Source organism: Magallana gigas, chromosome 4 (genome assembly GCF_963853765.1).
Source record: "Magallana gigas chromosome 4, xbMagGiga1.1, whole genome shotgun sequence".
Lineage (NCBI taxonomy): Eukaryota > Metazoa > Mollusca > Bivalvia > Ostreida > Ostreidae > Magallana > Magallana gigas.
The window spans coordinates 54931002-54958479 of NC_088856.1; the positions used below are offsets into that span (position 1 = coordinate 54931002).

Here is a 27478-nt window from a genome sequence, read left to right on the forward strand (position 1 = left end):
AGCTGATATCTATCTGGGTCCGAGTGTGATAGATCTCATGGGAGGGGGGGGGGGGGGGGCTGTTCCCGAGGGTTATCTACGTTTGCTGAAAGAGGAGGGGGTGTTCAAGGCATGTTTGGTACTTTTACTATGGAGACATATTTTTTTTCCTAGTGGAGCTCTGATTTAGTCCCCTATAGAAATGCACACGTGTTTGTTGTTTGTTTAATTCATAGATGCAGGCACCTGTCTATCTTCCATATAACAAATCAACCAAGATTGATTGTATTGATTCCATTTTTTTTTTTTTTTTTTTTTGTGTTCATAAATTCCAGATTTTAATGGATTTAAAAAAAATAATACCTGGTATATAGTGATATAAAAAATGTAAGTTCTTATAAAATATATTTATGAAAATAAAAAGTTTTTCATAATTGTTTTAATATAGTTCAAAAGAGAAATTACAAAACAAGTAAAATTAGTAAACGGTATCGATTATAAATGCAACGATAGCGATTAGTACGGAAGAAATGAACATAACAAGCTTTCGCGACTTATATTTTTCTGCAATGTCCCCACCTTCATATCTCGCATGAATCACAAAACAAGATATTTTATTGTTTAAATGATCCAGAGTCTTTGCAATCAAAACAAATACATCTATAGTACACACATGCAGTCTCAAGATAAGCCATGTAAAGTATTGTAACAGTTGCATTTAAGAGAATTTATTACGATAAAAAGCATTCAATCATTCCAACTTTGAGGAATATCAGTACCTAGCGATGTAGCGTGTACCTGTACCGATGTAACCTGACAAGTTCTCAAATCACATGCAAGGTGTGAAACTTAATGAGACTCACTTCACCTTGAAATAGTTTATCAAATCAGCAGAAAATTACTCGATTATGACATAATGCATGATTGGTAAGAAAATTAATCAAATATTAGGCAAAAAATGTGCAAAAATTTGGATAAAAATTATTTTGAAAATTTTAATTTATAAAATGTGAACAAAAGCCCCCTCGCAGATTCGAACTCACTATCTGTGAACAAGAGCCCGATATTTTAACCAATGAGCTATGACGATATTCAACCAAATCGATTGAGTGTCTTAAACGTACATGTTTTGGTGTACATGTGATGTACCTTAATTGAAAGACATTATCTTTTTAACGCTATTAAAATTACTGAAGATACATGTATATACAGGTCTGGGCTCTACAGAGGGTCTTTAAAAAGGGATTCTAATGGACTTTTTCTAATGTCTACTTTGCGATTGTATTTTTTGTTTTTTGGGGTTTTTTTTTGCAATGGAGGCTTTACTGCAAAACTTTGCAAAAATAGCATCCTTCAGAAAAATTCAAATTTACGGTATTTTAAATAACAAAATTACAATTTTAGCCTGGCTTTCTTTTGTTCCCCTACTTCTTTATTACTCAGTATATTGTGCTCAATCTGTAATCAAAATACTACTAGTTAACACATCATACATTAAATGTACTCAATTCAATGAATGCGATATTGCATCATTCTAAATGTTAACATGCAGCAAATATTCATTTGATCATATTATACAGACATTCGATGCAAAATGTTGATATACAACATTTCAAACAATTCGTTAAATACCACACTTTTTTTCTTCTTTTTTTCAACCCCTAGCTGCAATAATGTAGCCCTCTCCCGATTTTTTTTTTTTTTTTTTTGGGGGGGGGGGGGAGAGGGCTACAACTCCATAGGATCTCCGTAATGGTGCAAGTGCGGGAGTGATTCACTCCCGCAACGATTTCGTCTCAAATCGTATATAAATGACAATAACATCTGCAATTCTTACCTGAACTCAAACATTGTAGATGTCTATGGCATAAATTAATCCAAAAATATCAGATATAGTCCATATATCGGTTATTTTCGTGTATGTCAACAACGCAAGTTGAATTTGTCCGCCATGTTTACTGACCTTGACCGGTTTTATTTTGGGACAACCAATGAGAATTTAGGAGCGGATCTTGAACTGAATCTAGGAATTCCCCTAATTTAAACATAATTAACACGGTAAATATGAATTTTCCATTAAATACCATTTCCTTAAATGATGTTTTAGTGATAGAACGAGGTAAGATCGATTATTTATACTGACATTCACGTTATCAAGCCCATCAAAACTCCAAGCGTAAATCCCATAAAATCACGCGAGAACTGTCATGGCTGCTGAAAAAGACAACTGGTAAACATGCTGATGTGTTTTATCTGGTTTTGATTTATATACGGTTAGTTTGTTCAATCTGAATTAAAAAATCATTCTATCCAAAGAAAGTCAAATATAAAATCGATCTTTTCAGACCGAAGTCAGCCGCATTAAAAAATTAATTTTGCACCATTACGGAGATCCTATGGAATTGTAGCCCTCTCCAGTAAACATCAGATATAAAAAAATCGGAGAGGGCTACATTATTGCAGCTATTCAACCCCCTCCTGTCAGGGTATTTAATCAGACTCATGAGGTCGGGTTCGCGAAACAGACTCTGTTTAGTCGGGTTGGTTATACAGACTCTGTGGGGTAGCATGCAGAGTCGACTTCCTTATAGGAATGAGAGTACCAATGCACCGGATGTTGACATCAGAGAAGTGTTAATACAAGATTGAGCCGAGCAGAAAAAGGTAGGGCTTAGGTGATTGGCTGAATAAGTTGTTGAAATAATGATCATTTTAAGGTAAAATTATCAGTGTTTAAATTAAATGATGAAATGAGGAAGTACTGCAGAGAGTAAAGAAATTAGAGGGGTTAAAGTGGGAGGTGGGTGTCATTTTAGAGACTTGGGTTAATTTGCTGCGGATCACTGTAAGTTGTAAACAAGTTCAATTTTGACCTATAAACGCCATGGGACCATATATATTTCTTGTGATTTTGTGTCAGTGCTCGGAATGAACTTTCAGAATTTACCAAGGATATGTCTGTAAGTAATATAGCAAAGTAGCTAGGGGTGTTTAGGTTAACATTGAGTTCTATGGGAAATTAATTGGTACTCTTTTTCCTATAGAGAGCCTATTTTCCCCTTGTCGTGTGACTTTTTAAGGATAAATAGTTCCATAGGAAGTTTAGTTCTGTTGATATTTGATCATGGAAGATTTCTTTGAACAGTTGAGACTTAGAATTTTGGAAAAAAGTGAAATTCAGGGGGGACCAGGGGGGTGTTTTGTATGGAAAGGCGCCACCACTGCCCATGGGTATGGAGTGTTAAGAGTGAGATGGCCAGAGGAGGGACCAAAGTTTGAGAGGGTTCATAGGGCTATTCTTATGGCACAGATGCGCTTGACCCGATCACAGTTTCCAGGTGGAAACCTGGAGGTCAGCCATCTGTGCCATAAGAAGCTTTGCGTCAACGCCGCCCACCTCGTCCTGGAGACGCATGAAGTGAACCAGGAGAGAAACCACTGCAAAGCACAGGGGTTCTGTTGCAGGGCCCACCATCCCCATTGCATTCTACCATGTAATTAGTTAATATGTATTGTAATACACAATTTAATCATATTTTGAATAATTATGCTCAGAATGCCTCTTCATTTTCCCTCGGGCTCGGGATTCAGAGAGCATCATATTTTTCTGGTATTTAATTTCCTCTTGATGCTTTTCATATAACTTGTAGAGTTTTTTACGTTTAACCACCCTTTTTGTTTTGTATAGAGTTGATTTCTGATATTTTTTACTAGTTTCATGGTTTTTTTGAATGTCTTGTAGAGACTTGTCCACCGAGCCTCCACTGGGTATGGCACAACCCACACCTGCACATAAGCTGCAGATGGAGTCACCTGGACCATTATTTGAAGAGTGAGCAGCACTATGAGCCCTACCCGCAAAGTTGCGAGTAAAGGTGACATTACGAGGTAAAGATCGCCGAAGAGTGCGATTGAAGCTTTCGACCTTCTGAGAGTTGCTGTTCTTGATAGTTTTGTCCAGAATGGCTGGAGACAACCTCTTTGAGATGCAAGCACGAAGCAAGTTCTCGTTCTCCGAAGCGTGAGGTATTTCAAAAGTTGAACCTAGATATGTACTTTTGCTTACCCAATTAACTATTCCCCCATTACATACTAAAGAATGTTTCCTGCATAGAGCATGATCACCCATGTAACACTGCACAATTGCATCCACAGCATATGAGAGCTTGTTTTTCATCTTATGGCCATCACCAGCATACATGTCATACGCTTGATTGATCTCGGCCGTGCATCTATCTACTGCATCGAGGGCAAAATTATGCAAAAGTTTGGTTTTCTCAGCTTTCGTTCTGCAGGGCATGACCTGTAAGAGCTTTTCATCTCTTTTTATAGATTTCCTGATACTTTCGGAGAGATGCCGAGTATCCAGGTAATGCACTGGCTTGACCTTGTACAGCCCATCCTTGAAGAGGGAGTCTGCAGCCCGCCCAGCTGAGCTGTCTGGATCAGTTGTTACCCCCTTAACCTCGATACCATCTTCACAGAGAAGTTCGGCCATCCCCTCCCTAGCCCATGTAAACTCATCCCCTATAGTATGCTGCATGGGGAGGTTAGCGCCGCACTCCCCCGGACTACAAGAGTGGTTAGCAGATGCCGCATCCCGTAAGTGACCGTGCTTTGAGCAAATTTTATTTTTCGTTATCAATTTGATAATTTGATGTTTTGCAGTTACATTTTCAGCGACAGAGTAGACAGTCTGTGTTGCCGGCTGGAATGGCGTCTCACCGACCCCCGAGTACAAGGGGTTGTTGTACATGCCGTCGCACTGCACGTCTATAGACTGCGGCGACTCTTGTCCCCTAATGGTGTTGACGTCAACCAACTGGCGACACCTGCGACTCATGTCAGCTGTATTTAGGGTCTCAATTTTAGCCAAAACTTTGTTACTGGTCTTTTGCAGGGACTTACGGGAAGGAGCAGGAGTGTTAGTGGAAAGCAGTATTTTCCTCATTCCATCATTACCAAGGGGTGTTTGGCTCAGCCCGACCTGAAGGGAGTAATTAAGAGAAGCTGGTTTTCTGCCGGGTGCACTGGTCTCTACTTCTGTAAAGAGGTTGTGTCTCTTCGATGTGAAGGGACACATGCCGCATTTGAGCCCCATCCGTGTGGCAAGCCCTCGCCTTTCCTCGGTGGCCAGGTTCCAGGTCAGGGATCCATTGCAGCCTGGATTCTGCTCCTGATGGCTCCGAAAGGCTTGGTTCCACAATGCACCGGTCTTCCCCAAGTGCAGTAATCTGTTAGAATCTGTCTCCGCTCTACAATAATTGTAACTGATGTTTACATAGTGTGTAACTGTGTGTGTTGTGAAGATGGGGAAAATTTATTTTAGAGTTACCCCCCTTAGACTAGTTGTAAATTTTGTAGATTTTTGAAAATAATGTAATTTTACATAAACTGCTTTGAAACCCATTTTTCTGATACACGTGAGGTGAATGATTTATAAATACATGTTTTATCACCCCAGATTACATGTAGTGACATGTAGCCACATGTAAAACTGAAAAAATGGACCTACTGTCCGAGAGCCCCATTTTATTGGCCATAAAGGGTTCTAATTTGTAAAAAAAAATGTTAATTTCACAAAAGTTTATGTAAAATTGTGATTTCTATTCATTTTAGCTGACAAAAGATGACTTACTGCTCAAAATTCTGGTCTTGATGATTTTTCACTTCACTTTTACAGGCATCCCCCCTTGGTCTCAGGAGATGGTAGTTTCCCGGACGCTGGACCATTTCCTCCCTCTCTGATGCAGATGGGGGGTTGTTAACCAGATCTGTCATCTCAGAAGACAACCTTTTATATGTAGCTGGTATGTAAGCCTCCTGGCGACTTTTTTTCCCCTTGTTATGAGGGAGATTTTGGGCTTTGAATCCATAGGAATGTCCTTTTTGAAATTTTGGCATGGTGAAAATTAAGCCTTTTCTGAATGCAAATTCTAAATTCCTAATTAATTGTTGATGCTGTTTCGCACTAGGGAGATTAAGCTGTTATACTGTATCCGAAAATTGGGCTATTGTTTATCTGTGAATGATTTATGTAGCAAAAGATGGGGGCACCGGCTATTATTTTAAGCTCTGCCATGTAGGGGGGTGGTAAAAGTTTTATCTCCTATATTAACTGCAGGGGGTCAGAGATAAGGGATGATTTGCTCATCAGCTTTCCAAATAGTAAACAATTCATAAGAATACAAATTTTTACTAATTTACTCAATGTAAAATTCTTAATTTTGCATCTTAAATTGACATTTCAGTCATTTCGATTCATTACTTGAAATCTGGGTAGAATCCACCCTTATTGAAAAATCATATCCAATTTGTTCATAACACCCTTAAGTACAAACAAACAAACACATTCATTCAAATTTTACATGTATTTTATTTCTTACAGACATCAAAAAGCAGTTTATTCATTCTGGATTTCACTGTCGGTCCACTCTCATCATACGATTGCCGAGGGAGAGAGCCTCGTACTCGGATGAGCACAGCATACATGTCTCTGCAGATCCAGGACTCATGTTTCACACACAATAAGAGGTATGTATAAGGTTCATGAAAAACACAAATTTGCCTAATTCTGAGGTGAGTAAAATTATGAGTATAGGAATGAGAGTACCAATGCACCGGATGTTGACATCAGAGAAGTGTTAATACAAGATTGAGCCGAGCAGAAAAAGGTAGGGCTTAGGTGATTGGCTGAATAAGTTGTTGAAATAATGATCATTTTAAGGTAAAATTATCAGTGTTTAAATTAAATGATGAAATGAGGAAGTACTGCAGAGAGTAAAGAAATTAGAGGGGTTAAAGTGGGAGGTGGGTGTCATTTTAGAGACTTGGGTTAATTTGCTGCGGATCACTGTAAGTTGTAAACAAGTTCAATTTTGACCTATAAACGCCATGGGACCATATATATTTCTTGTGATTTTGTGTCAGTGCTCGGAATGAACTTTCAGAATTTACCAAGGATATGTCTGTAAGTAATATAGCAAAGTAGCTAGGGGTGTTTAGGTTAACATTGAGTTCTATGGGAAATTAATTGGTACTCTTTTTCCCTTAGTGACCACTTTCTCTCCTAGCAGAGGGGCATCAATAAAACTGACAGTACCACATGACTCGTGCTGCTCGAAAATTAGGATCTAAAAAATATAATAGATTATTTAAAGAAAAGTCAATTTTTTTTCATCTAAGATGAGAGCTATTCAAGAAATCGCAAACTAAAACCATAACCTAAGCTATATGTACATTAAGCAAAAATTAAATTCACCAAACTGAGTTTTTTACTTGATTTTGTACATGCGGTCATTGTTTTTCATTTGTTTTCAACTACAACTGTGCTATTGTTATTTACAATGTAAATATGAACCTTTTAAGGTGGCTCACAACACCTTAATATATTTTCTCAAATTAGCAGACATTACTTGATTATGATAGATATAATAATGGATAAGAAATATTTAAGTCAAATAGACAAAAATATGTCCAATTTTGGACGTAAAAATTACTTTTACGAAAATTTAATTCAGTTAACATGAACAAAAGCTCAAGGCGGATTCGAACTCATGATCTGCGGTTCAGCAGCCCTATACTTTAACAGCTTAGCTACGACGATATACAATTGAATTGAAAGTCTTCAGATATAAACAATTTAACAAAACAATTAAATCGCCATCTTGTTACGTAGTATCTTAAAAAGTATAAGTCTGGGTGTAGTGAGGTACCTTAACAAAGAAAATGAAAATTAACTAACTTATTCGTACGTACCTCATTTTGACCCTGTTTCAGCAGTGGGGCTGGAATATACAGGGTCCTGGTTGGCCCTACTTTCCAGTATCTCCCCAAGTTAAAGTTGTTCACTATTACAATGCCTTTATTCCAACCCTGAAATACACAATTCACACGGTCAATGAATGCACAGATCCAGGACATTTTTCCGGGGGGGGGGGGGGGGGTCCGAAGGATGATTGTGTTTGCCAGGAGGGGTCCCCGAGGCATATTTGCGATAATTTTACTTAAATCTAATAAATTTTCATTTTCCAGGTGAGGGGGGTTCCGGCCCCGCCCCTACCACCCTCTAGATCCACGCATGCGTTACAATATATTTAAGAGGGCAGAATGGTTATTGTCATGTAGAAAAGCTCTGTGTATAGATAAAACAGTTACTTTAAATTTCAGAACTAAGATATAAGGATTTTTTATTTACTGTTAACTGTTAGTTTATAACTAAAACATATCGTATGTGAAAATCTGCGAAAGACCTGATGATTAATTTGTTGTGTACCCAGCCTCCGGCATGGAAATTTTCGAGTTTGTAAGTTCAGTTTGTAAGTGAAGATAAAAAGAAGACTTAAAATCGAATAAAAAATACAAATAAATTAAAAATCATCACAAAAATCTCCGTTAGGTACAGTGTATGTTTATGTTCGTTTTTGTTTTATGTCAGTTTGGTTGTTTTTTTTTTGTTTAATGTCGTTTTAACCTTCAAGTATTTAATTTGCTATTTTTGTTTTGTAAATCTAAAATATTTTCTTTAATGTTTATATTATGTGTATTTTGGAGAGGAGCAGTTCAATATTTACCTTCATATCAAGAAAAGTATCACATGGCGACGAATCTATATGTAACGTTGTCTTGGCAACTAGAGGTCCCCTCACACCCTCCACAGGTGGCTTCCAATTGGAACAACGATGAAGGCTTATATAGGAAATAAATATCAATGAAACATTATTATAACTACCGTACTGAATTTATCGTATGCTTTTGATTTTAAGATATGAACGATCATTGATTATTATTTGTATTTAATATTGCATCCATTTCCGGTTCAGTGCCATCTACGCATAATGTCACTGACAAGATTTCTTTTGGATCGGTGTTTCTTACCTTAATTATTTAAATCTACTAGATAATAAAAAGGCTTTTAAAGTGTTCATACTTCATTTAACACTTTATATACATTTATCATTTCCTTGAGTGAATAAAAGCAATACAAACTAAACTTACTTAAAATGAAAATTTCAACTTACCTGTCAAGGAATTTGGATTTGAAATCTAACGGAAAAATTCGCCATTGCTTGATTTCCTTTTCATCCAATTTTACAGATCCACAAATACCTTTGATACATAATAACGTTACATAACCAGTTTATAACCATTTGTATTTTGAAATCCATCAAATACACAAGGGTCATGAGTGGTGATATTAAATTTGATTGACTGACAGAAGGTTTAACTGTAGAATTATCAATTAATATAACATTTTAAATATTATATTTTGGTAAATCCGTTATACCTTTCCTCTCTTCGTTGAATCTATTGGAACCATACTCAATATAATTCACTCGCCCGTGGTTTTCCACCAAGATCTCTAAACTGCTACCATCCTGAAAAAGCAGACAATTTTCATATTCATCCTATATATTTTATTCAGTCTAAGCCACAACTGTAAACTTTAAGCTTACGTGAGATTAACTTAGACTAAAGACCCATTGCAAAATGATAGTATAATAAGATGTTATTTGAATGAGATCTAGATCTGGTTTGCTAGAATTCACAGTTTGCCCTAGCTTATCCAAAATCTTACCGTCAATGCTATGTCATCAAACATTCGAGTTTCATAATCTAATAGCATACATGAACTACTTAATTTTAATATTAATTGTTCGAAGCGTACATACTGAGATTTGTCCAAATTTGATCTTTTTGTCTGTACTCAGCCAGTCGAGTACGGCTTTCTCTTCCCCATTGACAAAAACCTTCAAACGGAAAAAAGATATCTTGGAATCATAAAACCAAACTAAAGCAAACCAATGTTTCTGCATGGTCGATACTAAATCATGATGTTAATGAATATCTACATAGAAAACAGAAAAAAATCAGAAAGCAAAACTAATAAACACAAACATTTTAATGTGCTGATGATAATATCATAATGATGATAACGATATGGGTGGCAAGGGTGGCTGGTTTAACATTATTTCAATATAGGTAGCTAATATTTTCAGAAATTTTTAATATTCTCAAGATTCGGGTTTGTTAATAAATCATTTATTCTGGCATCAAGACCAGCCCATCTACGGGCTATGATACCCAGGTGACCATCACGGCCTGTGAGCCTCTTCTTCTTACCTGTGCTCTGTCTTTTGGTATGTCTGTAAACGATAGTTCCGTTCCAGCCTGGATCTCTGCCTGGTATAAGATATAACCGAAACATTGGCCATAGCCCTGGTGGTAGTCAAGGTTCTCCATTAACGCCGGTTCTGTAGACGTTATTGGGGTCTGAACATCAAATGTAAATAAATGTCAATAAATGCAAAAATTCACTCTAAATAATATGTTTGTATATGTAAACGTTTTGACATGTATGACTACAAAATATTGATGTACATGTTAATCTTAACATTATAAAAAAGAGTTCACGTTACATTTGATCTATATTTTTGGTTCTTTTTCATTTGATGAAATTCACGGCGACCTATAACTAAGCTCTGCTACTATAGAAATTACATGGTGCGATTTATCAACAAACATTAAGAAATCACATGTTTAGTAGTGAAAAATATCACTAGTGGTCATTTTAGAAGATAGCTTAATGTTCTTTTATTTCTTACCATTAGAGATAAAACTGTCCTGAAATCTAAATACTGTGATACTGCTATTTTACCTGCAAAAAAACGTATAAGAAAACATTCGTAAAATAGCAACAAAGATAAAGTCCCTCTCATAATTTTTCTTATAGTTTTCAAAACAATAAACATACCATAAGCTTTCTTTGGTAAATGAGGAGGAATTTCTGGCAAAGACGTTATTCCTGGAAATAGATACATGGAATGCTGACTTTATCAATGATGACACCAGTTCGTCTTGATTTTAGTACATAATGTTGTAGAAATCTCCAAGACCTAACAACTTCATGTAAAGGTGTTCATGCATTACCCTGGGGTTTCAGGCCTTTCTCTAAGATAATTTCTCTTGCTCTCATATACTTTGGAGTGATGTCTCCTGCTTCCGACAATGGCGCGTCATAATCTGAAACAAAAGCAACATGATAATACTGGCCAAGAAAGAAAAATAGTGAACGGAAAAATTGTCCTTTATTATCATATCTACCATAGCTGGTGACGTCAGGTTTATAGTGGGACCCCTCGAAGTAGTTTGCTCCCGCCATAAAGCCGAAGTTGGTCCCTCCGTGGAACATGTACATGTTGAAGGACCCCCCGGCGTCTAGCACCCCCGACAGACACGCCTCAAAAGCTGTCAAAAAATCGTCCATTTATACACCCATGTACATGACTATGACGTTCTAGACTCTCTTCAGAAACTCAATTTTAATTCGCTTTTATCATAATTGCTAACTGATTTGTACTGTAAAATATGTTTACAGCAAACGCACTTACAATGTGTTAACGCTTACAACGAAATCAATTTATTTTCCTCTACTGTACAAGCGTATGGCAAACTCAATGGATAAAAATATAATGACTATTGTTGAAAACGAAACGACATTGTTTGTTTCTGGTTCTTCACTAAAAGTGTGTTTTACATGCATCATAAAAGGTTAACTTTGCACAAGCCATTCCTTTAATGTAATACATGTATAGATGATATTGTGATAGTCCGATTACCAGGGATATCTAGTCCTTTGTGGGGCTGTCCCCAGTGGTCAAACCAGCCGGGCCAAAACTCCATCACCATCAGAGGAAATTCGGGACTCCATTCCCGGATCATCCGGAACAGCTTGCTTCCGTCTTCCATGGAGGGGAAGTTAGCGGTGGGCAGGGCGTCTAAACAGGCGAACAACAAAACGGGAGAACGTAAAATAAGCAGTAATCGTGTTAATTCATTTGAAATTCGAGTAAATCATTATTATAACACATCTTTTCTAGAGGGGACACGCAGAATCATCGTTTAAAAGTTTAAGGTAACTATATACCTATAAAATTATGGGTTCAAAGTTAAAAAACTTAACTGTTTTTAACTTATTGGACTTGAATTCCATCAAAAAATAAATAAAATATATATGTATCCATACTATTTAAGATGTAAGGTAATAAAAACCAAAGGCTGAAATTATAATCTTAAAATCACACTTTTTCTTGTTTAAAAATTAAATAAAAGTGGATGGATACTTGTTTATATATTTAAATTTATTGCTTACTATGCCAGAAAACTAAAATTAATTAAAAAAAAAGAAAACATTGTTTACATTAGAAAAATTATAGCATTTAGATATATCACTTAGAGAAAAATAGAAAAGAGTTATTTCCCTTTGTCATTATTGAATTATGTCGAATATAAGGATGAAAAACGCTTATAAAATATCTCCAAGTAAACACTGATTTGAGTTTTTGATGTGCACCTATAATAACTTATAAATTACAAATCTACTTGCAAGAATTTTAATGAATTCATGGTTTATGTAAAATGTATGACGTCACAGGAGGGTGGATTTACTTTAAATAACAATATTTCATAAGTTAGTTTACTATATGTGTTCATACATTTATAAAATGGAGCTCTCTTTAATCCAAATATATTCTCTGACGTCAAGAGGAGTTCCTTAATCCCATTGTTTAGTAGGATCTACAACAATAAAGAAAGAGTGGTAGTAACAGCAAATAATTAACTTTAAACCAAACAGGCACGTAATATCGGGGGGGGGGGGGGGGGGGGGGTGGGGGGGGCTGCCCCCCCCCCCCTTTTTTCTTAAATTTACATACAAAAAAATTAATAAACATGGAGTTGCCCCCCCCCCCCCTTTTTGGGGGACCATGTAAAAAATTGTGAAAATAAGGAAATTGAAGTCAAAGGTATATACTACCCCCCCCCCCCCCTCTTCCAGTTAGGATTTTCAGGATTTTGGAAAGTAACCTTTTTTTTTTCCTTGTCAAGATTATTTGGAAGAGTATGTGCCCCCTCCCACTTTCAAAAACGATGCTACGTGCCTGCAAAATACTATCCTTTCTCATTCTTAGTCTTGCTTGACCTTGATCTCAGCTTGAAAGGTCATGACCTCTTGACCTACCTCTATAATGGTGTGTAGGTGATCAACCTCGGTGCTATAGGAACCAAACTCGTTCTCTACCTGCACGGCTATGATTGGTCCACCATTAGAACGCTATTGATAAAAAATACATGTATTCCTGATGATAAACAATAACAGAGTCATCGTATGGACATTTGAGACATTTTAGAACCAGACTTACTGGTAGCAGACTTACTTTATGGGGTAAAAAGTTAAACAACGCTTTTTAACCTTTGAATTTTAAGTTTCACTAGTTTTAATATGTTTTACGGTGCGACCGTTGGGGTGAGCACAGCATGTGATCAAACAATGAATTATAATAAATTAATAAAATAAAATTAACAACGTGAAATTTGAATGCCAAAAAATAAAACATACCTATTTTTCAGTAAATGTTCATTATTCATAGTTTATAAGATTTGTTATAATTTATTTATTTATATGTAGAACAATAGTTAAATCTCAGATACAATGTTGTTAAATAATAAAGATTTTAATATATAAATATTCATTGCACTGCATCTCCTCTTTTAAAGTGATTGTGATTATGATTGATTGATTGATTTCCCCCTTTTTTTTTGCAGTAGACATTTTTTCTTAAACTTTCATATAAAACTTGACTCATCATAGAGATCCCCCAATGCTAATTTTTTTTTCATTTTTGTCAATGTATACATAGAAAATCGACTTACCATGGCTTTGCCCCTCCACTTAAAAAAAAAATAATTAATGTTTAATTTTATTTTTAGTTTACGCTTAAAAATATTTGCTTATCATGTTAAAAGAACATCGTGTTGTCCCCCCCCCCCCAGCTAAAGAGCTGAAGGATTAGAATTTTCATGATTTATTTTTCTTTTTGCTTGCAAAGATTTTTTGGATGAGGCTGCCATCCACCCACCCACCTCCTTTAAAAAAGGCGCTGCTACGTATAACGTTACGTTTCAGGAAATTACCGTAATTATAGTGAATAAAATATTTGTGAGCATTCATCCAAATTAGTGCAATTTACAACTGTTTCCTGTATCTGAAGAAATGTCCTTATTCGTCAGCTGTTCTTTATCTTAGCCTTTGCAAGATTTTGAGAGAATGTTGGTCATTTCAGCAGATTTACAATAACTTCAATTAGAGTAATTTCCCCTAATCAGTGCTTATTGTGACGTCAAAACTGACGTTGGTTAAGTGTCGTCTTACTCTTTAAAACTCCCCTGAGAAATAAAAGTATGCGAAGTATACTGTTTTATTTACTTAAAAAGCATGATGTTCTTAAAATTACACATCTTATAAGCTTTTCAAAGGTTTTACTTTGATTCTCGGGAGAATGTGATGTTGGAACGTGAGGTTGGAAACCATTGGTACTATGAATTGTGGGTCAAAAAAAATATGTCGGATCAATATGTAAACGTTTGTGACGTCACACGATTATTTTTGATTGAAAGTGTACTGAGGTGAACTATAGAGGTAACATTGACTGTATGTCGCTTACATCGTTATTGTTTTTACTGTCTAAATTTGTCTTGCGGATTCTCGTGAGAGTGTGAAGTGATAAAAATTGCCATGATTACAGGGAACTACTGGGACGATTAAAACGATGCATTACTGGTCCGATTTACTGACGCCAAAAAAATCCGTTGAATGAATGTGCAACTATAGTCCGAATTTTCTATTCACTCGCTAATATGTTTTACGGTGCTACCGTTCTGGCGAGCGCAGCAAGAATTACACATACCTTGCATCATTGTCAACTTATAGTTTTATTTCGGTATCAACAAACGTCAAAGAATTTTTGCTCTACAATAAGTATGCCAAAGGTACTAATTTTAATGGTTATGATACATACAGCGCAACCCCCTACCCAGAGAGAGAGAGAGAGAGAGAGAGAGAGAGAGAGAGAGAGCCCTGTACCTGTTTGTAGGTGTGTAATTTCCCACTTTTAAATTTAATGGTCTGACTATATGCAATATCTACATAATTTTTTACCTGTTTATTTTTTCATTTTATTCCTTTTTATTTAGTTTTAAATGTCCTATTGTTTATTCCCTCCCTACTCATATACTTACCTGCCTACTGTACATGCATGCACAATTAGCTTAAAATGGGTCGATATGACAGTAAAGTATGGCTTTTGCTAGTATATATATATATAAAATCTCTAAATAAAAAAAAGATTAAAAACAAATCATATATCAATAAGCAGATAAGGCAGGTATCGCAGTCTATACTGAAATAGCCAGTACACTCATTACAGATGTTTGATCCACCTCTAAATTTTTCGCGGGAAATATAGCGCGAGTGCACTGTGACGTCATCCATGACTTTGTTCGTCTTTGTTTACGTTTCTCGACTCAATACGAACGTATGGAAGCATGCAACAAATCTTTTGAGTCTGGCCAAAGCATATGCGGTACTCAAAACGTGTCTTCAAACTTAAAGTCACCGTAAATTACGCGTTAAAAGTCGGCCATTTTTGGCATAGCACCACGGGTGAAAACATTAGAGAGCATTATGGGACGTAGACAAAAAATTTTGTTTGATGAACTGTAGGTTTAGCTCGTTCTTTTTCCCGCGCACACTGGTTCTTAGAGCTCGCTTCGCTCGCCGGCGCTGTGCGCTAGCGAGCGCAGGCTCGCTATTACCAGATTTGTGTTTACTTTGTGCACTACAATTTGGTTAGATAATCGAATATATGCCAATTATCAAACTTAAGGCTTTCATGTGATTATTTCTTTATCTGGGCAGGATGACTCTAAATCCTTCTTATCCTAAGTGTGATGGACTAAGGTACCTTAGGCTAAGCCCCCACCTCCCCACCCCGGTTCCGACGCCTATGCTACCACTGAGCATTAATAAAATGTTAAACAGATTTATTAAAATATTTTGATAAACACAAAGCCGTTTGGGTTTTTTTCATGTAAATACAATTATGTTTTATCATTCCTTTACCTTTTAATAATGATCATTAAAATCAGTAAACAATAGATTGTGTGTCTTTGTTATTTCTCATTTTCTTCCTTGTTGTTACCTGTGTTTTAATCATTTTCCTCTGTGACATCAATTTTGTTTTTAATCTTTTTAATTTTTGTATGCTATATAGCGTTGTAGACGTGTGCCCTCACCCTTTTCTGGTGTGTGATATCCAATATTATTGAAAGGTTTGACCACGTATGCAACTATAACAAATACATGTACAATGTAGATATTTTAACAGTTTATTTTTTTTCTTTTATTTATTCATTCAGTACAAAATGACGTGGCTGCACGTAGATCTAATAATGATTGGACTTCTCTGTTTTAATTATTTTTTGTCACCTACCTACATGTAACGTATGCATATATGATTGGATCAATATGACAGTAAATTTAGAATATGGAACTTGCATGTGTATTTACTAAGCATAAAAATTATCAAAACAAAACTTATTAGCCAAAGAGACACCATTGACACTGATACTGAGTACTTCCTACACGTTACATCCAGATGCTTGATCCACCTCTAAATGTGTCGCGGGAAATTAAAACGCGAGATCACTGTGACGTCATTCTTAACTTTCTTTTGCTCGACAGTTTTCGTAAATTGTCGGACAAATTCGGGGAAGGAAATGACGTCATATGTCAGCAAAAGTTCAGATAGGTACATTTTTTTAACGTAAGCATATATGCATATGTGCTGTTTACTTCAATTTTATAAAAGGATTTTTTATTGTTTAATGAAAATGATGTATGCGATTTAGAGGTAAGAATTTTCCTTAGAAACGCTTCCTGTTCCACCATGTTGCTATGCACCGCAAAGGATCATTGGGATAGTAGAACTTTTTCACGTGGCCTCATAAAAATTTCTTTGAACAATGTGCAGATTTCAACTCGAATTTCCTCCGTACGTACACGTTGTCTATGGAGCTCGCTTCGCGAGCGGCGCTTCGCGCCGCCTCGCTGCGCTCGCTATTATTAGTTACATGGTTTGTAGTTGACCTAATATGGTTTATACATGGTCAGTAAATTCGATATGGGGCGAGAGCGGAGCCAGAATTTACTGACCATGTATAAACCATATTAGGTCAACTACAAACCATGTAACGATTATATCTTACCCACTGCCTTTGTTTTAATGATAAAAAGTAAATAAAACAATGGAAATCAAGCTGTTATAATAAAATTACAAGTTTTAATTTGAGTATGAAACCTGACGTCATAATGCTCAAGGGGGTAACATTTTCTACTGACTATGTATGGAATATACATAGTCTCCACGTGACTGCCGTTAGCCAATGATTTTCTTACAATTTAGCAGGAGGTTAGATATATTGAGGTACCTGTAGGTCGGTCATTCTGGGGATCAGGTCATTATAAAAGCGTCTGACGGCCTCTACGTACGGGGGATAGTTGCTCCGTACCTTTATGTCAGGGTCCTTTAGCAGCCAACTAAAAAGACACAAGTGTACATACAACAAACACAAAATACAAGACAACAAACAACTAACCCTATAAAAGGATTTCGTGAAAATCTTCAATTTCAGTTTTAATACTTTAATTTATTTTGCATTGCATATTATTTTTATGTCATTTATTAAAAAAAATAGGGAAAAAAATGATCGATTTGATTTGCAGGTAAAAAGTATATCTGATCATATAACACGGTATACTTTAATACATAGTCTTACCATAAAAATTACGCTTACCTTACCCATTCCCTTTATTTCCTGGTATAAACGTACCGGAATGTATTCTTTTCTTCTCCAGGTAGAAATTTTACTTTCCCATTCCTTAGGTAGACACTATACCTGGACATTCCATGTACCTGATCAATTCAATTACCGGGTAGATACTTTACCTGACCAGTTCTATTTTCAAGAAGATAGTTTACCTGACCGTTTCTATATCCAGGTAGATATTTACCTGGGCATTCCTCCCCAGTCCCACTCGGCACAGATGTAGGGGCCTGGTCTAAAGATCACAAACAACCCCTCCTCCCCCGCCTGTCGGATAAACTCACTGTTGGGGAAACATGATTATGGCATGCATTGAATCTCAGAGACGTTACGTGTATGTGATCCTTTGCTCAGATGTAGAGTTAAATTGGAGAGAGAGAGAGAGAGAGAGAGAGAGAGAGAGAGAGAGAGAGAGAGAGAGAGAGAGAGAGAGGGGGTAGTTTTTAGGTCAGACAAACCTGACGTCCAGAATTCCGGAATAATTAAACTTTCCCGGATACTCCTCGTGTAGGTTCCATGGTACATACCTACAATGTAACGGTTGAATTAATGAAGATAGACTGAAGCATATTCCACATGCATGTATATCAATTAGAGTGTATCACTGCATTGTGTTATATTATTACTTGACTCAATAGTGCTAGGTACGTACAGGTGGTTTGAACATGTTTTATTGTAATTATAATATACAATGAGGTCATCACCACATTGTAATTTTATCCCTGTTTAGTTTATAGCAGTGTTCTTTTTTGTCGTTTTTGTTACATTTTTTTATTTATTTATTTCTTGTTTTAGGTTTTTCAATGGGCATGTTCCCGATAAGAGCTTAATTTTTTTAATTTTTTCCAATTTGAATAGACAAAATGCTTAACAGAGCTTTTTTAAAAGATCAACTAAAATTTGAATGTCAAGTTTCAATTAAGCAGGATACATAGCATTTTATTTTTTGTTAGTAAACAATGCTCCTGCCATGTTATTGTTTACATTTAGGCTTTCTGGATGCAAAATATCACTTTCATAATTAAATAAGATGTATAACAAACAGAAGAGAGTGTTTATTTATGTGTACATTTAACAACGATTAGAACAAAAACATTTGAAATTTTTACTTCTATGCAACAAGTGTAAACAAACACATGACACGAGCTTTGTTTTAAATCAGAGAATTGCGAGCCATACATCTGGCTTACAACACAGGTGCTTGTGGACTGGTCCGTGCACTACCCCCCCCACCTAACTTCTTTCTATTTTTTTTTCTATTTTTTTTTTCGATTTCTTTTATCAATTATCGTTAACAACCCCTTATTTATGTCTCCAGTCAAAAAATAACAGAAATATCACGTACGACTCTTTGGCATTTTATATTCACACTCGTTTCCCCTATATATAAAACAAATAGGGGAAACGAGTGTGAATATAAAATGCCACAGAGTCGTACGTGATATTTCTGTTATTTTTCGGAAGGGGGGTTGTATAAGAATATATAAATTACGTTTCCACGGTGTTAAGTCCACACGCCCTCATCTTCCGGAAGCGGTCCCTCTAGTAGGCCGGAACTACCCGGAAGTAGTGCATGGTCCCGCTAAAGATCCGCAGGGGTTTCCCGTCCAGGATAAAGTTCCCATCCTTGAACGTCAGGGCACCTGCGCTACAGTAGACCTCGGTCATTCTGTGTCAATCCTCAGAGGATACAGATATCTAAAAGAGCACATGTGGAAAATATCGGGATTGTGTGTAGCAGGCATGTACAATATATTTTGCAAAGTGTCATAAGACTTTTTAAGAACTTAAAAAAATATAAATTCTCATAGAAATCTTTTATTTTAAAGATCTTAGTATTTGTAAAGTATAATTAAAGTATAATTAATAGATAGCGCTTTTAAGGGGAGAAACCATTAAATCGCTACCTGAATTCCCCCCCCCCCCCCATACAGACCTTTTCTCGCAGCAAGAAATTTCTTAATTAAATTTATATATAAAAAGTGGGACCATGTGAAAAATTGAAAAAACAAGAAAATGAACAGAGAAATTGAAGTGATAATAACCCCTCCCTTTCCCCCTCACTTTGCTTGTAAAGATTTTTTGTACGAGTCCCCCCTACTTTCGAAAACAATGCTACGTATGTGCCTGAGAGGGGACATTTATCTATTACGTTCAGTTACACCAAGACCACGGCGAAATGTTTGTGTAGTGAGGAAAATGCACAAGTAATTCGAATGCAAAAGCATGCATACACATGCGTGGACTAGAACCTACAAATACAAAACAATAGAGTCAGACTCTTCATCAATGAAATGCATTTCATGTTCATTTCTCTTGTTCTACTTTTCTTTTTAAATTCTGCACGTACGGACACTATATATGCTAGTCTGTGCTAGGATTAAATAAAACAGTGTGACATGTCCTACCTTGTGTTGATTGAAACCCTTATCTATGTAGGTCAGACGAGTTAGTTAAACTTGTGCTACATATCTATAAAGGTGTACATGCATGCACATGCATTACATTTATTAGTCATAAACATATTTTAATTTTTTGTTCAATTTGATTTACGTCTATTAAATAAATATTAGAGAGAATAAATCAGTCTGTAAAACGTATTTGGCCAAAATTGTTAACGATAAATACAGTATCTATTTATTTTTTAACCTTGTTGTGATCTGATTTTTCTTTTTTTTCCTGGTTCATATTTTTATTTTTTTTATTTTTGCATTCTATTTACGTACGTTGTATCCGTGCCCCCAGGTCCCTGTGTGTAGGTGTTTAATTTTTTATATTCTAATTTAATGGTTTGACAATTCGTTTTTTTCTCTTTATTCTTTTTTATTCATTTCAAAATAACCTATTTTTTTATCTTCCCTACATATAATTAATGTACATGCATTGGATAGATATGACAGTAAAGTATGGTTCTTGCAAGTATATATTTAATTTCTCTATCAAACAAAAACAGAAAACACCATATGAGGCAGTTACGCAGTCTATTCTTAAAAGTTTATAGTCTATGTTTGATCCACCGCTAAATTTATCGCGGGAAATATAGCGAGACACAATGTGACGTCATACGTTAAAATCTAGAAATGGAAACATGTAAAAAATGTCTTGGGTCTCAACAAAGTATAGGTGCGTTCAGAGTTCACGAGATCGTTACCCACGGCAAATTCGGTCACCAATGTCTACAAATGGTTCCCAATGGTAGCAATTGGTTACCAATGTTGACATTGGTGTACTTAATTTCAATTTCAAATGAGGTCACCAAATCTACCAGCAGCCTAGAGCTTAGGCAAGTTTGGTAAGTGACGTCATTATGCTAATTCAACATGGCGGGTTATAAGATGCCTTTATATATTGATGTAAATAAAGACTTTAGAATAAGATATATGCATATCTTATTGAATGAATTTTTTAAAGACAATCTAAGACAACCGAGGGCTTCTAAAACCCGCTTCTATACCCAGAAACATTATATTATTATAGAAAGTATGTGATAGAGAACCGGCATTTTGATATTCGAGCTTGGACTTTCGGTAGGACGTTACTATTTCTTGCATCAAATCAAGTGAAAAGGATGTTGATATCGAGTGAAATATGGACCGTTGTCGATTTCAAAGATCCATGGCTGAGTGGCCAACAAAGAAGTTATTGATAGGCCTATGTCACGTTGCTGTTTAATACAACTACCTAAAGTCCAAGCTGTTGTTAAAATTGATTCTAATTTATATACTTTTTTGCTGGCGTTAAATATTTCTTATCAATTTTGCAATTAATCTTTACTTTTTTTATATTAATGATGGATTGGTAGTCATTTTGTAGACTTCTTTATATAATTGGGAATTTAACAAAATTGTCATCAAAGTTTTGTACTATTATGACTTTTTAAGCATAAAAAAATCACTCAATGAATCTGTTTCAAAGGAAAACAGTCACACTTCACAGAGGAAAGGTATTTTGTTTTGTTTTCAACTGTTTTATAATTTAATTCTGGGTGTAACGCGCTTTCTGATTGGCTAAAAAATTATTTTATATCGTATAAAGAATGTTGCCTACGTCATAGTAAGACTAACGTCAAAAACGTATCAATACGCCTGACGTTACGTTTGAATTTTGTATAATTTTACGTCATTTTAAAGGTCAAATGACCGTATTTATCTACAATGAAGAGAAAAAAAAATTAAATTATAAGCAATGAATTAAATATTTATTAGTTTTATACGATATAAAATGGTTTGAAACAGTTTACGCTTTTTTATTAACCGCTTCGCGGTTTATAAAGCGTAAACTGCCTCAAACCATTTTATATCGTATAAAACAAATAAATATTGAATTCATTCCTTAAATAAATATGTTCAGATGGTTACAATTGTGATAAACTTTTGGATTTTTGATGCTTGTCGATTGTAATAACAAGTCACTCGTTACATTTAAGCAGGCTGAAGAACGTAATTTAAACAAATTCTTGGTTGTTGGTTTTTTTTTTCGAAGCTTCAAGAAAATCGACCATCTGGTTCTTTTTAGGGACCATCTCAAAATACAGGTACATTTACTGTTGGAATAAAAAGTAAATTGTCATTTTCTGCACTCTAAAGCGATGAAAAATATTACAATAGCAATTTTCCTCAAATTGTAATGTGAAATTACTTATATAATTTTCTACCTTTTATGTTCAAAATACTAAAATCTGCTGCCTGGTTTTAAGTTGGAGACAATTAAAAACACTTAAAATGCACCAAATTTTGCTATACATTTAAAGTATTATAAATGTAGATTGGTATAATGGATCTATTATAAGATTAGGAAAAATAACTCCGACAAGATAGCTTTACTCTGTGTTTACCATTTCAACAGCGTGCGATTTTTACTCCTTTTGTCTCATATTTTAAAACATACACCTTCAAAGATTCATTTTATCATAAAAGTTATAAAAGCACAATGGCAACATTCATAGTTTTGAAAAATTCTTTTAAAAATCTAAATAATGTTATCCGTATTTTGTTTATTGTTTTCAATTTAAAAAATATGAAATAAGTCATAAAAGTATTTTGTTTATTGTTTTTAATTTTAAAAATATGAAATAAGTCATAAAAAGTATAATACACTGTATTTACTAGAATGCCCAAAAACATGCAACTATAAAGTTACCCTCCTTAAAAATAACTTTTTATACGAATTGTTACATATTTCAAGCAAAATCGTTGTCTGAATGAACAGTATATTCAAGTGCGTACAACATGTAAGACCAATTCAGACACCCACCAACATTTCAACGGCACTATTTTTTCCCTCACATGCCATACTCTAAGTGTCTGTAATTAAAGACAAATTAAAGACTATTACTTACATGTAAGACTAATGTCACCCGCAAAAAAAAACATATTGAACACATCAATATGGAACACATGCTGAATGCATCAATTTCTTGTTTTCAGGTTTTGTGTCTAGTAAATAATTATATCTAGTATTGTTTTAATTTATCTGTGCTATTGTTGAGTAGACTTCTAAAATTTTATAAGAAGTTATATCATTTTTCAAGACTTTCAAATATTCTATTTATCAGGATGAACACTTAATGTTTTAAAAAATAATGTAATTGTTTTTACAATTTTATATTGAAAGGTATTGATTCTTTCAAAGGCTTCGTGTGCGACAAGATGCGTTTTTCCAAAAGGAAAGTTGAATGGACGATGTGTGGAGTGCCCAGTGGATACACTGTATGAGTATGTAGAGTCTTATACCTACAGTGCTATTAATCCGGATCATTGGTATAGGAGGCAGGTTATTCGGAACAACCAAAGTTATCACAAATTGGTCGAAGTATGTTCTCAAAAACATCCTTTTGTTGGCTCCAATAGAGTATGTGTTTCGAGTTGTACAGGGAAAGAAATGGTGGTCGGAAATAGAAACTTCTGTAGAGATAATAACGTTAATTATGGTTTTTGTGTAATTAACGCATGTCAAGTACACGGATTCAAATGCTATTACATGGAGTGCTTTAAAAGATGTCCTGTTTTTACTGTCAGTTACAATAATTAGCCAGTGTCCCAAAGATTATGTTTTAGACAAAGGAGTTTGTCAGCTGACATGCTCATACGGCCAGTTTCTTTTTAATAAAACTTGTGTTGATAAGTGCCCAGGAAGAATGGAGTACGTCGATGGCCACTTATGTGTTTCAGAATGTCCAACTCTAAAGGTTATTCAGGATAAAAGGTGTGTGGATAATTGTTCGGAGCAGTTTGTTCTCGGTGGAAGGTCGTGTACTACAAAGTGTTCCTCGGGTCTCTTTGAATACAATAAAACATGTGTTGACACTTGTCCGAACGGTACATATAAAGAATACAAAAAATGTGTCAATAACTGCTCCAGTGGATACTATAGATATGAATCACATTGTGTTAAAACGTGTCCTATCGACAATTTCATCAATCAATCAAATAATTTATGTGTCAACAAGTGCGAGGGTCTTAAATATTATCAACAGAAAAATGTATTCTGTTTGAATACCTGTCCAGAAAAAACGGTTGAAATTAATTCGACATGCGTATCTCATTGTCCCAAAAGTCGACCATTTTTACACAAGATGTCATGTCTTACAGAATGTCCTGTTTCGTCCAAGTATTTTGAACAGAAAAAGAACCAGACATTATTATCACTTATACCTGTGTCGAAAAATGCAAAAAAATACACATTGTCAATCAGCAACATGTGCGTTGATATCTGCTCTTCATGGAAAGTTTTGTTCCAGGAGCCTTGTCAAGAAGAGTGTCCAGATTCAGATCCTGTGAAAGTACATTTACCTGCAACACATGTAAATGAGCTCAATTTGACCACTTTTGCAAATTTAACGAAGCCGATTAATGCATTTGTGATCTGCGCGAAAGAATGTCCATCGAATTTTGTTCGGGACAATGGCGAATGCTATGTCGAATGCCCCCATGCCGAACAAAGTAAGACGTTTAACTTGAGTTGTATCCGAAATTGCCCTGAATAGTACCCGATTATAATTAAAGAGAATAATAGGAGTATTTGCACAGACCGTTGTGACAAATTGCGTTATCAACAGTTTTGCATAGACCAGTGCCCAGACTCTCATAATGCTATATACAAAGGGGAATGCGTACAGTGTAGTCAAATTGATATGTATGAAGAAAATCAACTATGTGTGAATAGATGTGAGATTGTTCATTTTGAAAATAGATGCTACAATGATTGTCCCCAAACTGATAATTTATGTATAATGGAACTTGTCTTCGTTCTTGTCCTTCAAATGCTAGCAAGGTAGATGAACAACACCACGAGCCAAATAACTTTATTGTTTGCATGGAAAACTGCCCTTCTGAAAAATTCACGTTTGGAAACAATTGTGTATCCAAATGCCCCAACAGCAAACGACTCCCAGTTGATGGTGAATGTATGGCATGCAATGAAGTCGTAAAATATGACGACGGATCAAAGTGTGTTGATATCTGTCAGGATCTACATCATGAACATCGCTGTGTTGATAATTGTCCTAAACAATTTAAGATATTCAACAAAACATGCGTTCGCAATTGCCGAAAAATAGCACTTCTTATCAATTTCATCCATGATTACAATACCCACATTATTGAATATAGGTGTGTTAAAAATTGTCATGAAGAAAAACCAAACTTAAACAAAAACAACTGTGTAAGGTGGTGTGACTTTGGGGATTTTATTTTAAACAAAACATCTGTAAAAAAAATGTCCAGAAGACGCCCCCTATATCTCAAACAATTACGTTAAAGATACGTATAATAAAGATTGTTTAAAACACTGTAAGGATTCAGATTATTCACTGAATTTTTCCTGTATTGGAAAATGTCCAAAAGGACTCTTTAGTCACAAAAGACGGTGCCACCATAAATGCCCAAATGATTTTCCGTATATCAGTCAAAATGACACATGTGTTAAGAGCTGTACCACTCTTCGCCGAGGTACGAATTGCTTCGACAAGTGTCCAAGTAAAACATTTCAATATAATGGAACCTGTGTGCAGAAATGCCCTTTCAGTAAACCGTATGATAACAAAGAAAAATGTGTGAAGGTTTGTACAAATTTCTTTATAAAGAAAACATGTTTTGAACAATGTCCCTATGGGCTAGTGGGATATCATAAGAAGTGCCTTCTTCAGTGTCCACCCGAAGCCAAATATAGATATAATTGGGAATGTATTTTAGAATGTCCAAAAAATACTTTTCAGGGTTTGGTTAAATATACATGCTTTGACACATGCCTGCATGGACCACTCAAATATCTCCAGAAGTGGGTTGGTATATGCCCAAAGGAAGCACCATATGATTTCAAAGGAGAATGTGTGAGATCTTGTGCCGGTTATTTGAAAGGTCTAAAGTGTTACAAGCAATGCCCAAATATGTTTTCATTTGCAGGAAAATGCATTCTGAAATGCCCCAAAGAGGCTCCTTTTGTAAATAATAAGGAGTGTGTACACGCATGTCCGTATGTCCACGATAGTCATCTGAATTGCATGAAAGAATGCCCCGAACATACTTATCAGCAAGGGAAGCAATGCAAAGCTGGTTGTAAACCAGAACGTCCTTTTTCAGGTACTCTTTTAAATCCAAAATGCATGGATAGATGCGGTAAACATGAACTCGCCTCAGAAAACATAAAGTCCATTTCACGTTCAAGCTGTTCCACTTTTATATATGGCATGCGGTGTGTACAGAAATGTCCACCTCATTCTTATCTACTACACTCCAAAGATGAAAAAATTTGCAACTCGTTAGTTACAGTCTATGTTATGGTTGGCATCTTATTCTTAATTGTGATTAGAGCCATTTCTTTTGTGATACGAGTTTTTCACCATTGCTGCAAAATTCAAGGGGTAAGTTTTTTCTCCTAAAATTATACGAACAAAATGACGCGTATTTTTTTTATATATATTTTAAAGCATGTTTTAATAGTCCCGTCAATTAATAGCCACGCATACTTTCATTACTTATTAGGTTTGTTATTAACTATCTTCAGAAATATATCGCGTTGATCAATCTTATAGATGACAAGGCGAAGCCGATCGGTCTTTGAGATTGTTCAACCCTATACATTTTTGTAGTTAGTCAGTAACAACCCTAACACAACTGTTTTGTTTCCCCAAGAACCATCAAATGAAACACTTATTCATAAAAAGCGATGATCTACGCAAACCCATGTACAAGATGCCTAACATCTCGTCCAATTTTACTCATTTAAGCTCTTCAAAATTATCAATCTCACCTTTTAAATACTCTGCGAAAATCTTCCCTTCACCAATGTTTTGCTGCTTTTCAACTTTAAACGTTTTTCTACCTTTCCTCTGCAGATGTTTGAGCAAATCTTGACGCTCTTTTTTTCTGCTCCAGACACAACAATCTGACGTCAAAATTCAAATAGCTACTATTGTAGTTTTAAAGAACTCAATGGACGGCTACTCCAAATAGTTTAATAACTTAAGGAATGAAGTTTCTAGATCAAATTATATGAAATGTTAAAATGAATACGCGAACTTATCTTTCGTGTTTCACAGCTATTGAACTATTTCATTTTATTTAAACCAAATAAAATTTTTCACCGAAAGGACTTGAAGATATATCAGGCAACATATATCCTATGTTTAAACCAATGAAAGGTTAGCATTTCAGTCCGAGGGGAAACAAGTTATGAGAAGGATATAATAGGTTAGTTATATACAATATCTTTCTACAGATTGTGTGTTGTGTCTGCCATTGTCACAATATGAACGAAGTATAAACCCGTTATTGTAAAA

At 35.4% G+C, this 27478-nt stretch overlaps 2 protein-coding genes across 4 annotated transcripts; one reads left to right on the plus strand and one right to left on the minus strand.

Moving 5' to 3' along the window:
• Positions 1-3790: 3790 nt before the first annotated feature.
• LOC136274964 (uncharacterized) lies at positions 3791-6581 on the plus strand. Of its 3 annotated transcripts, none has more exons than XR_010713419.1 (5): positions 3791-3867; positions 4312-4581; positions 4880-5245; positions 5663-5789; positions 6368-6581. XR_010713419.1 is itself a non-coding variant. In XM_066083103.1 (5 exons), the coding sequence occupies exons 2-4, from the start codon at positions 4570-4572 to the stop codon at positions 5745-5747; spliced, it is 426 nt and encodes a 141-aa protein (XP_065939175.1). In that variant the 5' UTR covers positions 3852-3867; positions 4312-4569; the 3' UTR covers positions 5748-5789; positions 6368-6581. The 3 variants fall into 3 exon arrangements, 1 of the variants encoding a protein (XP_065939175.1); XR_010713420.1 differs by having other exon boundaries at positions 3850-3867; positions 4880-5215; XM_066083103.1 differs by having other exon boundaries at positions 3852-3867; positions 4880-5208.
• Positions 6582-6998: 417 nt separating this feature from the next.
• On the minus strand, positions 6999-19429 carry LOC117683180 (beta-galactosidase-1-like protein 2). The gene is given in 18 exon segments (XM_066083426.1): positions 6999-7112; positions 7738-7854; positions 8553-8667; positions 9000-9087; positions 9266-9356; positions 9651-9728; positions 10102-10251; positions 10584-10636; positions 10733-10783; positions 10909-11001; positions 11083-11226; positions 11598-11756; positions 12474-12555; positions 12998-13090; positions 17305-17413; positions 17888-17983; positions 18159-18227; positions 19193-19429. Coding segments are annotated over 18 exon segments (1878 nt in total). The 5' UTR covers positions 19369-19429.
• Positions 19430-27478: the final 8049 nt, after the last annotated feature.

Bases quoted from the DNA above. Each gene is read 5' to 3' on its own strand.
- LOC136274964 (XM_066083103.1), top strand. The intron at 5,209-5,662 runs GTAATCTGTTAG...TCACTTTTACAG, and splicing joins ACCGGTCTTCCCCAAGTGCA to GCATCCCCCCTTGGTCTCAG.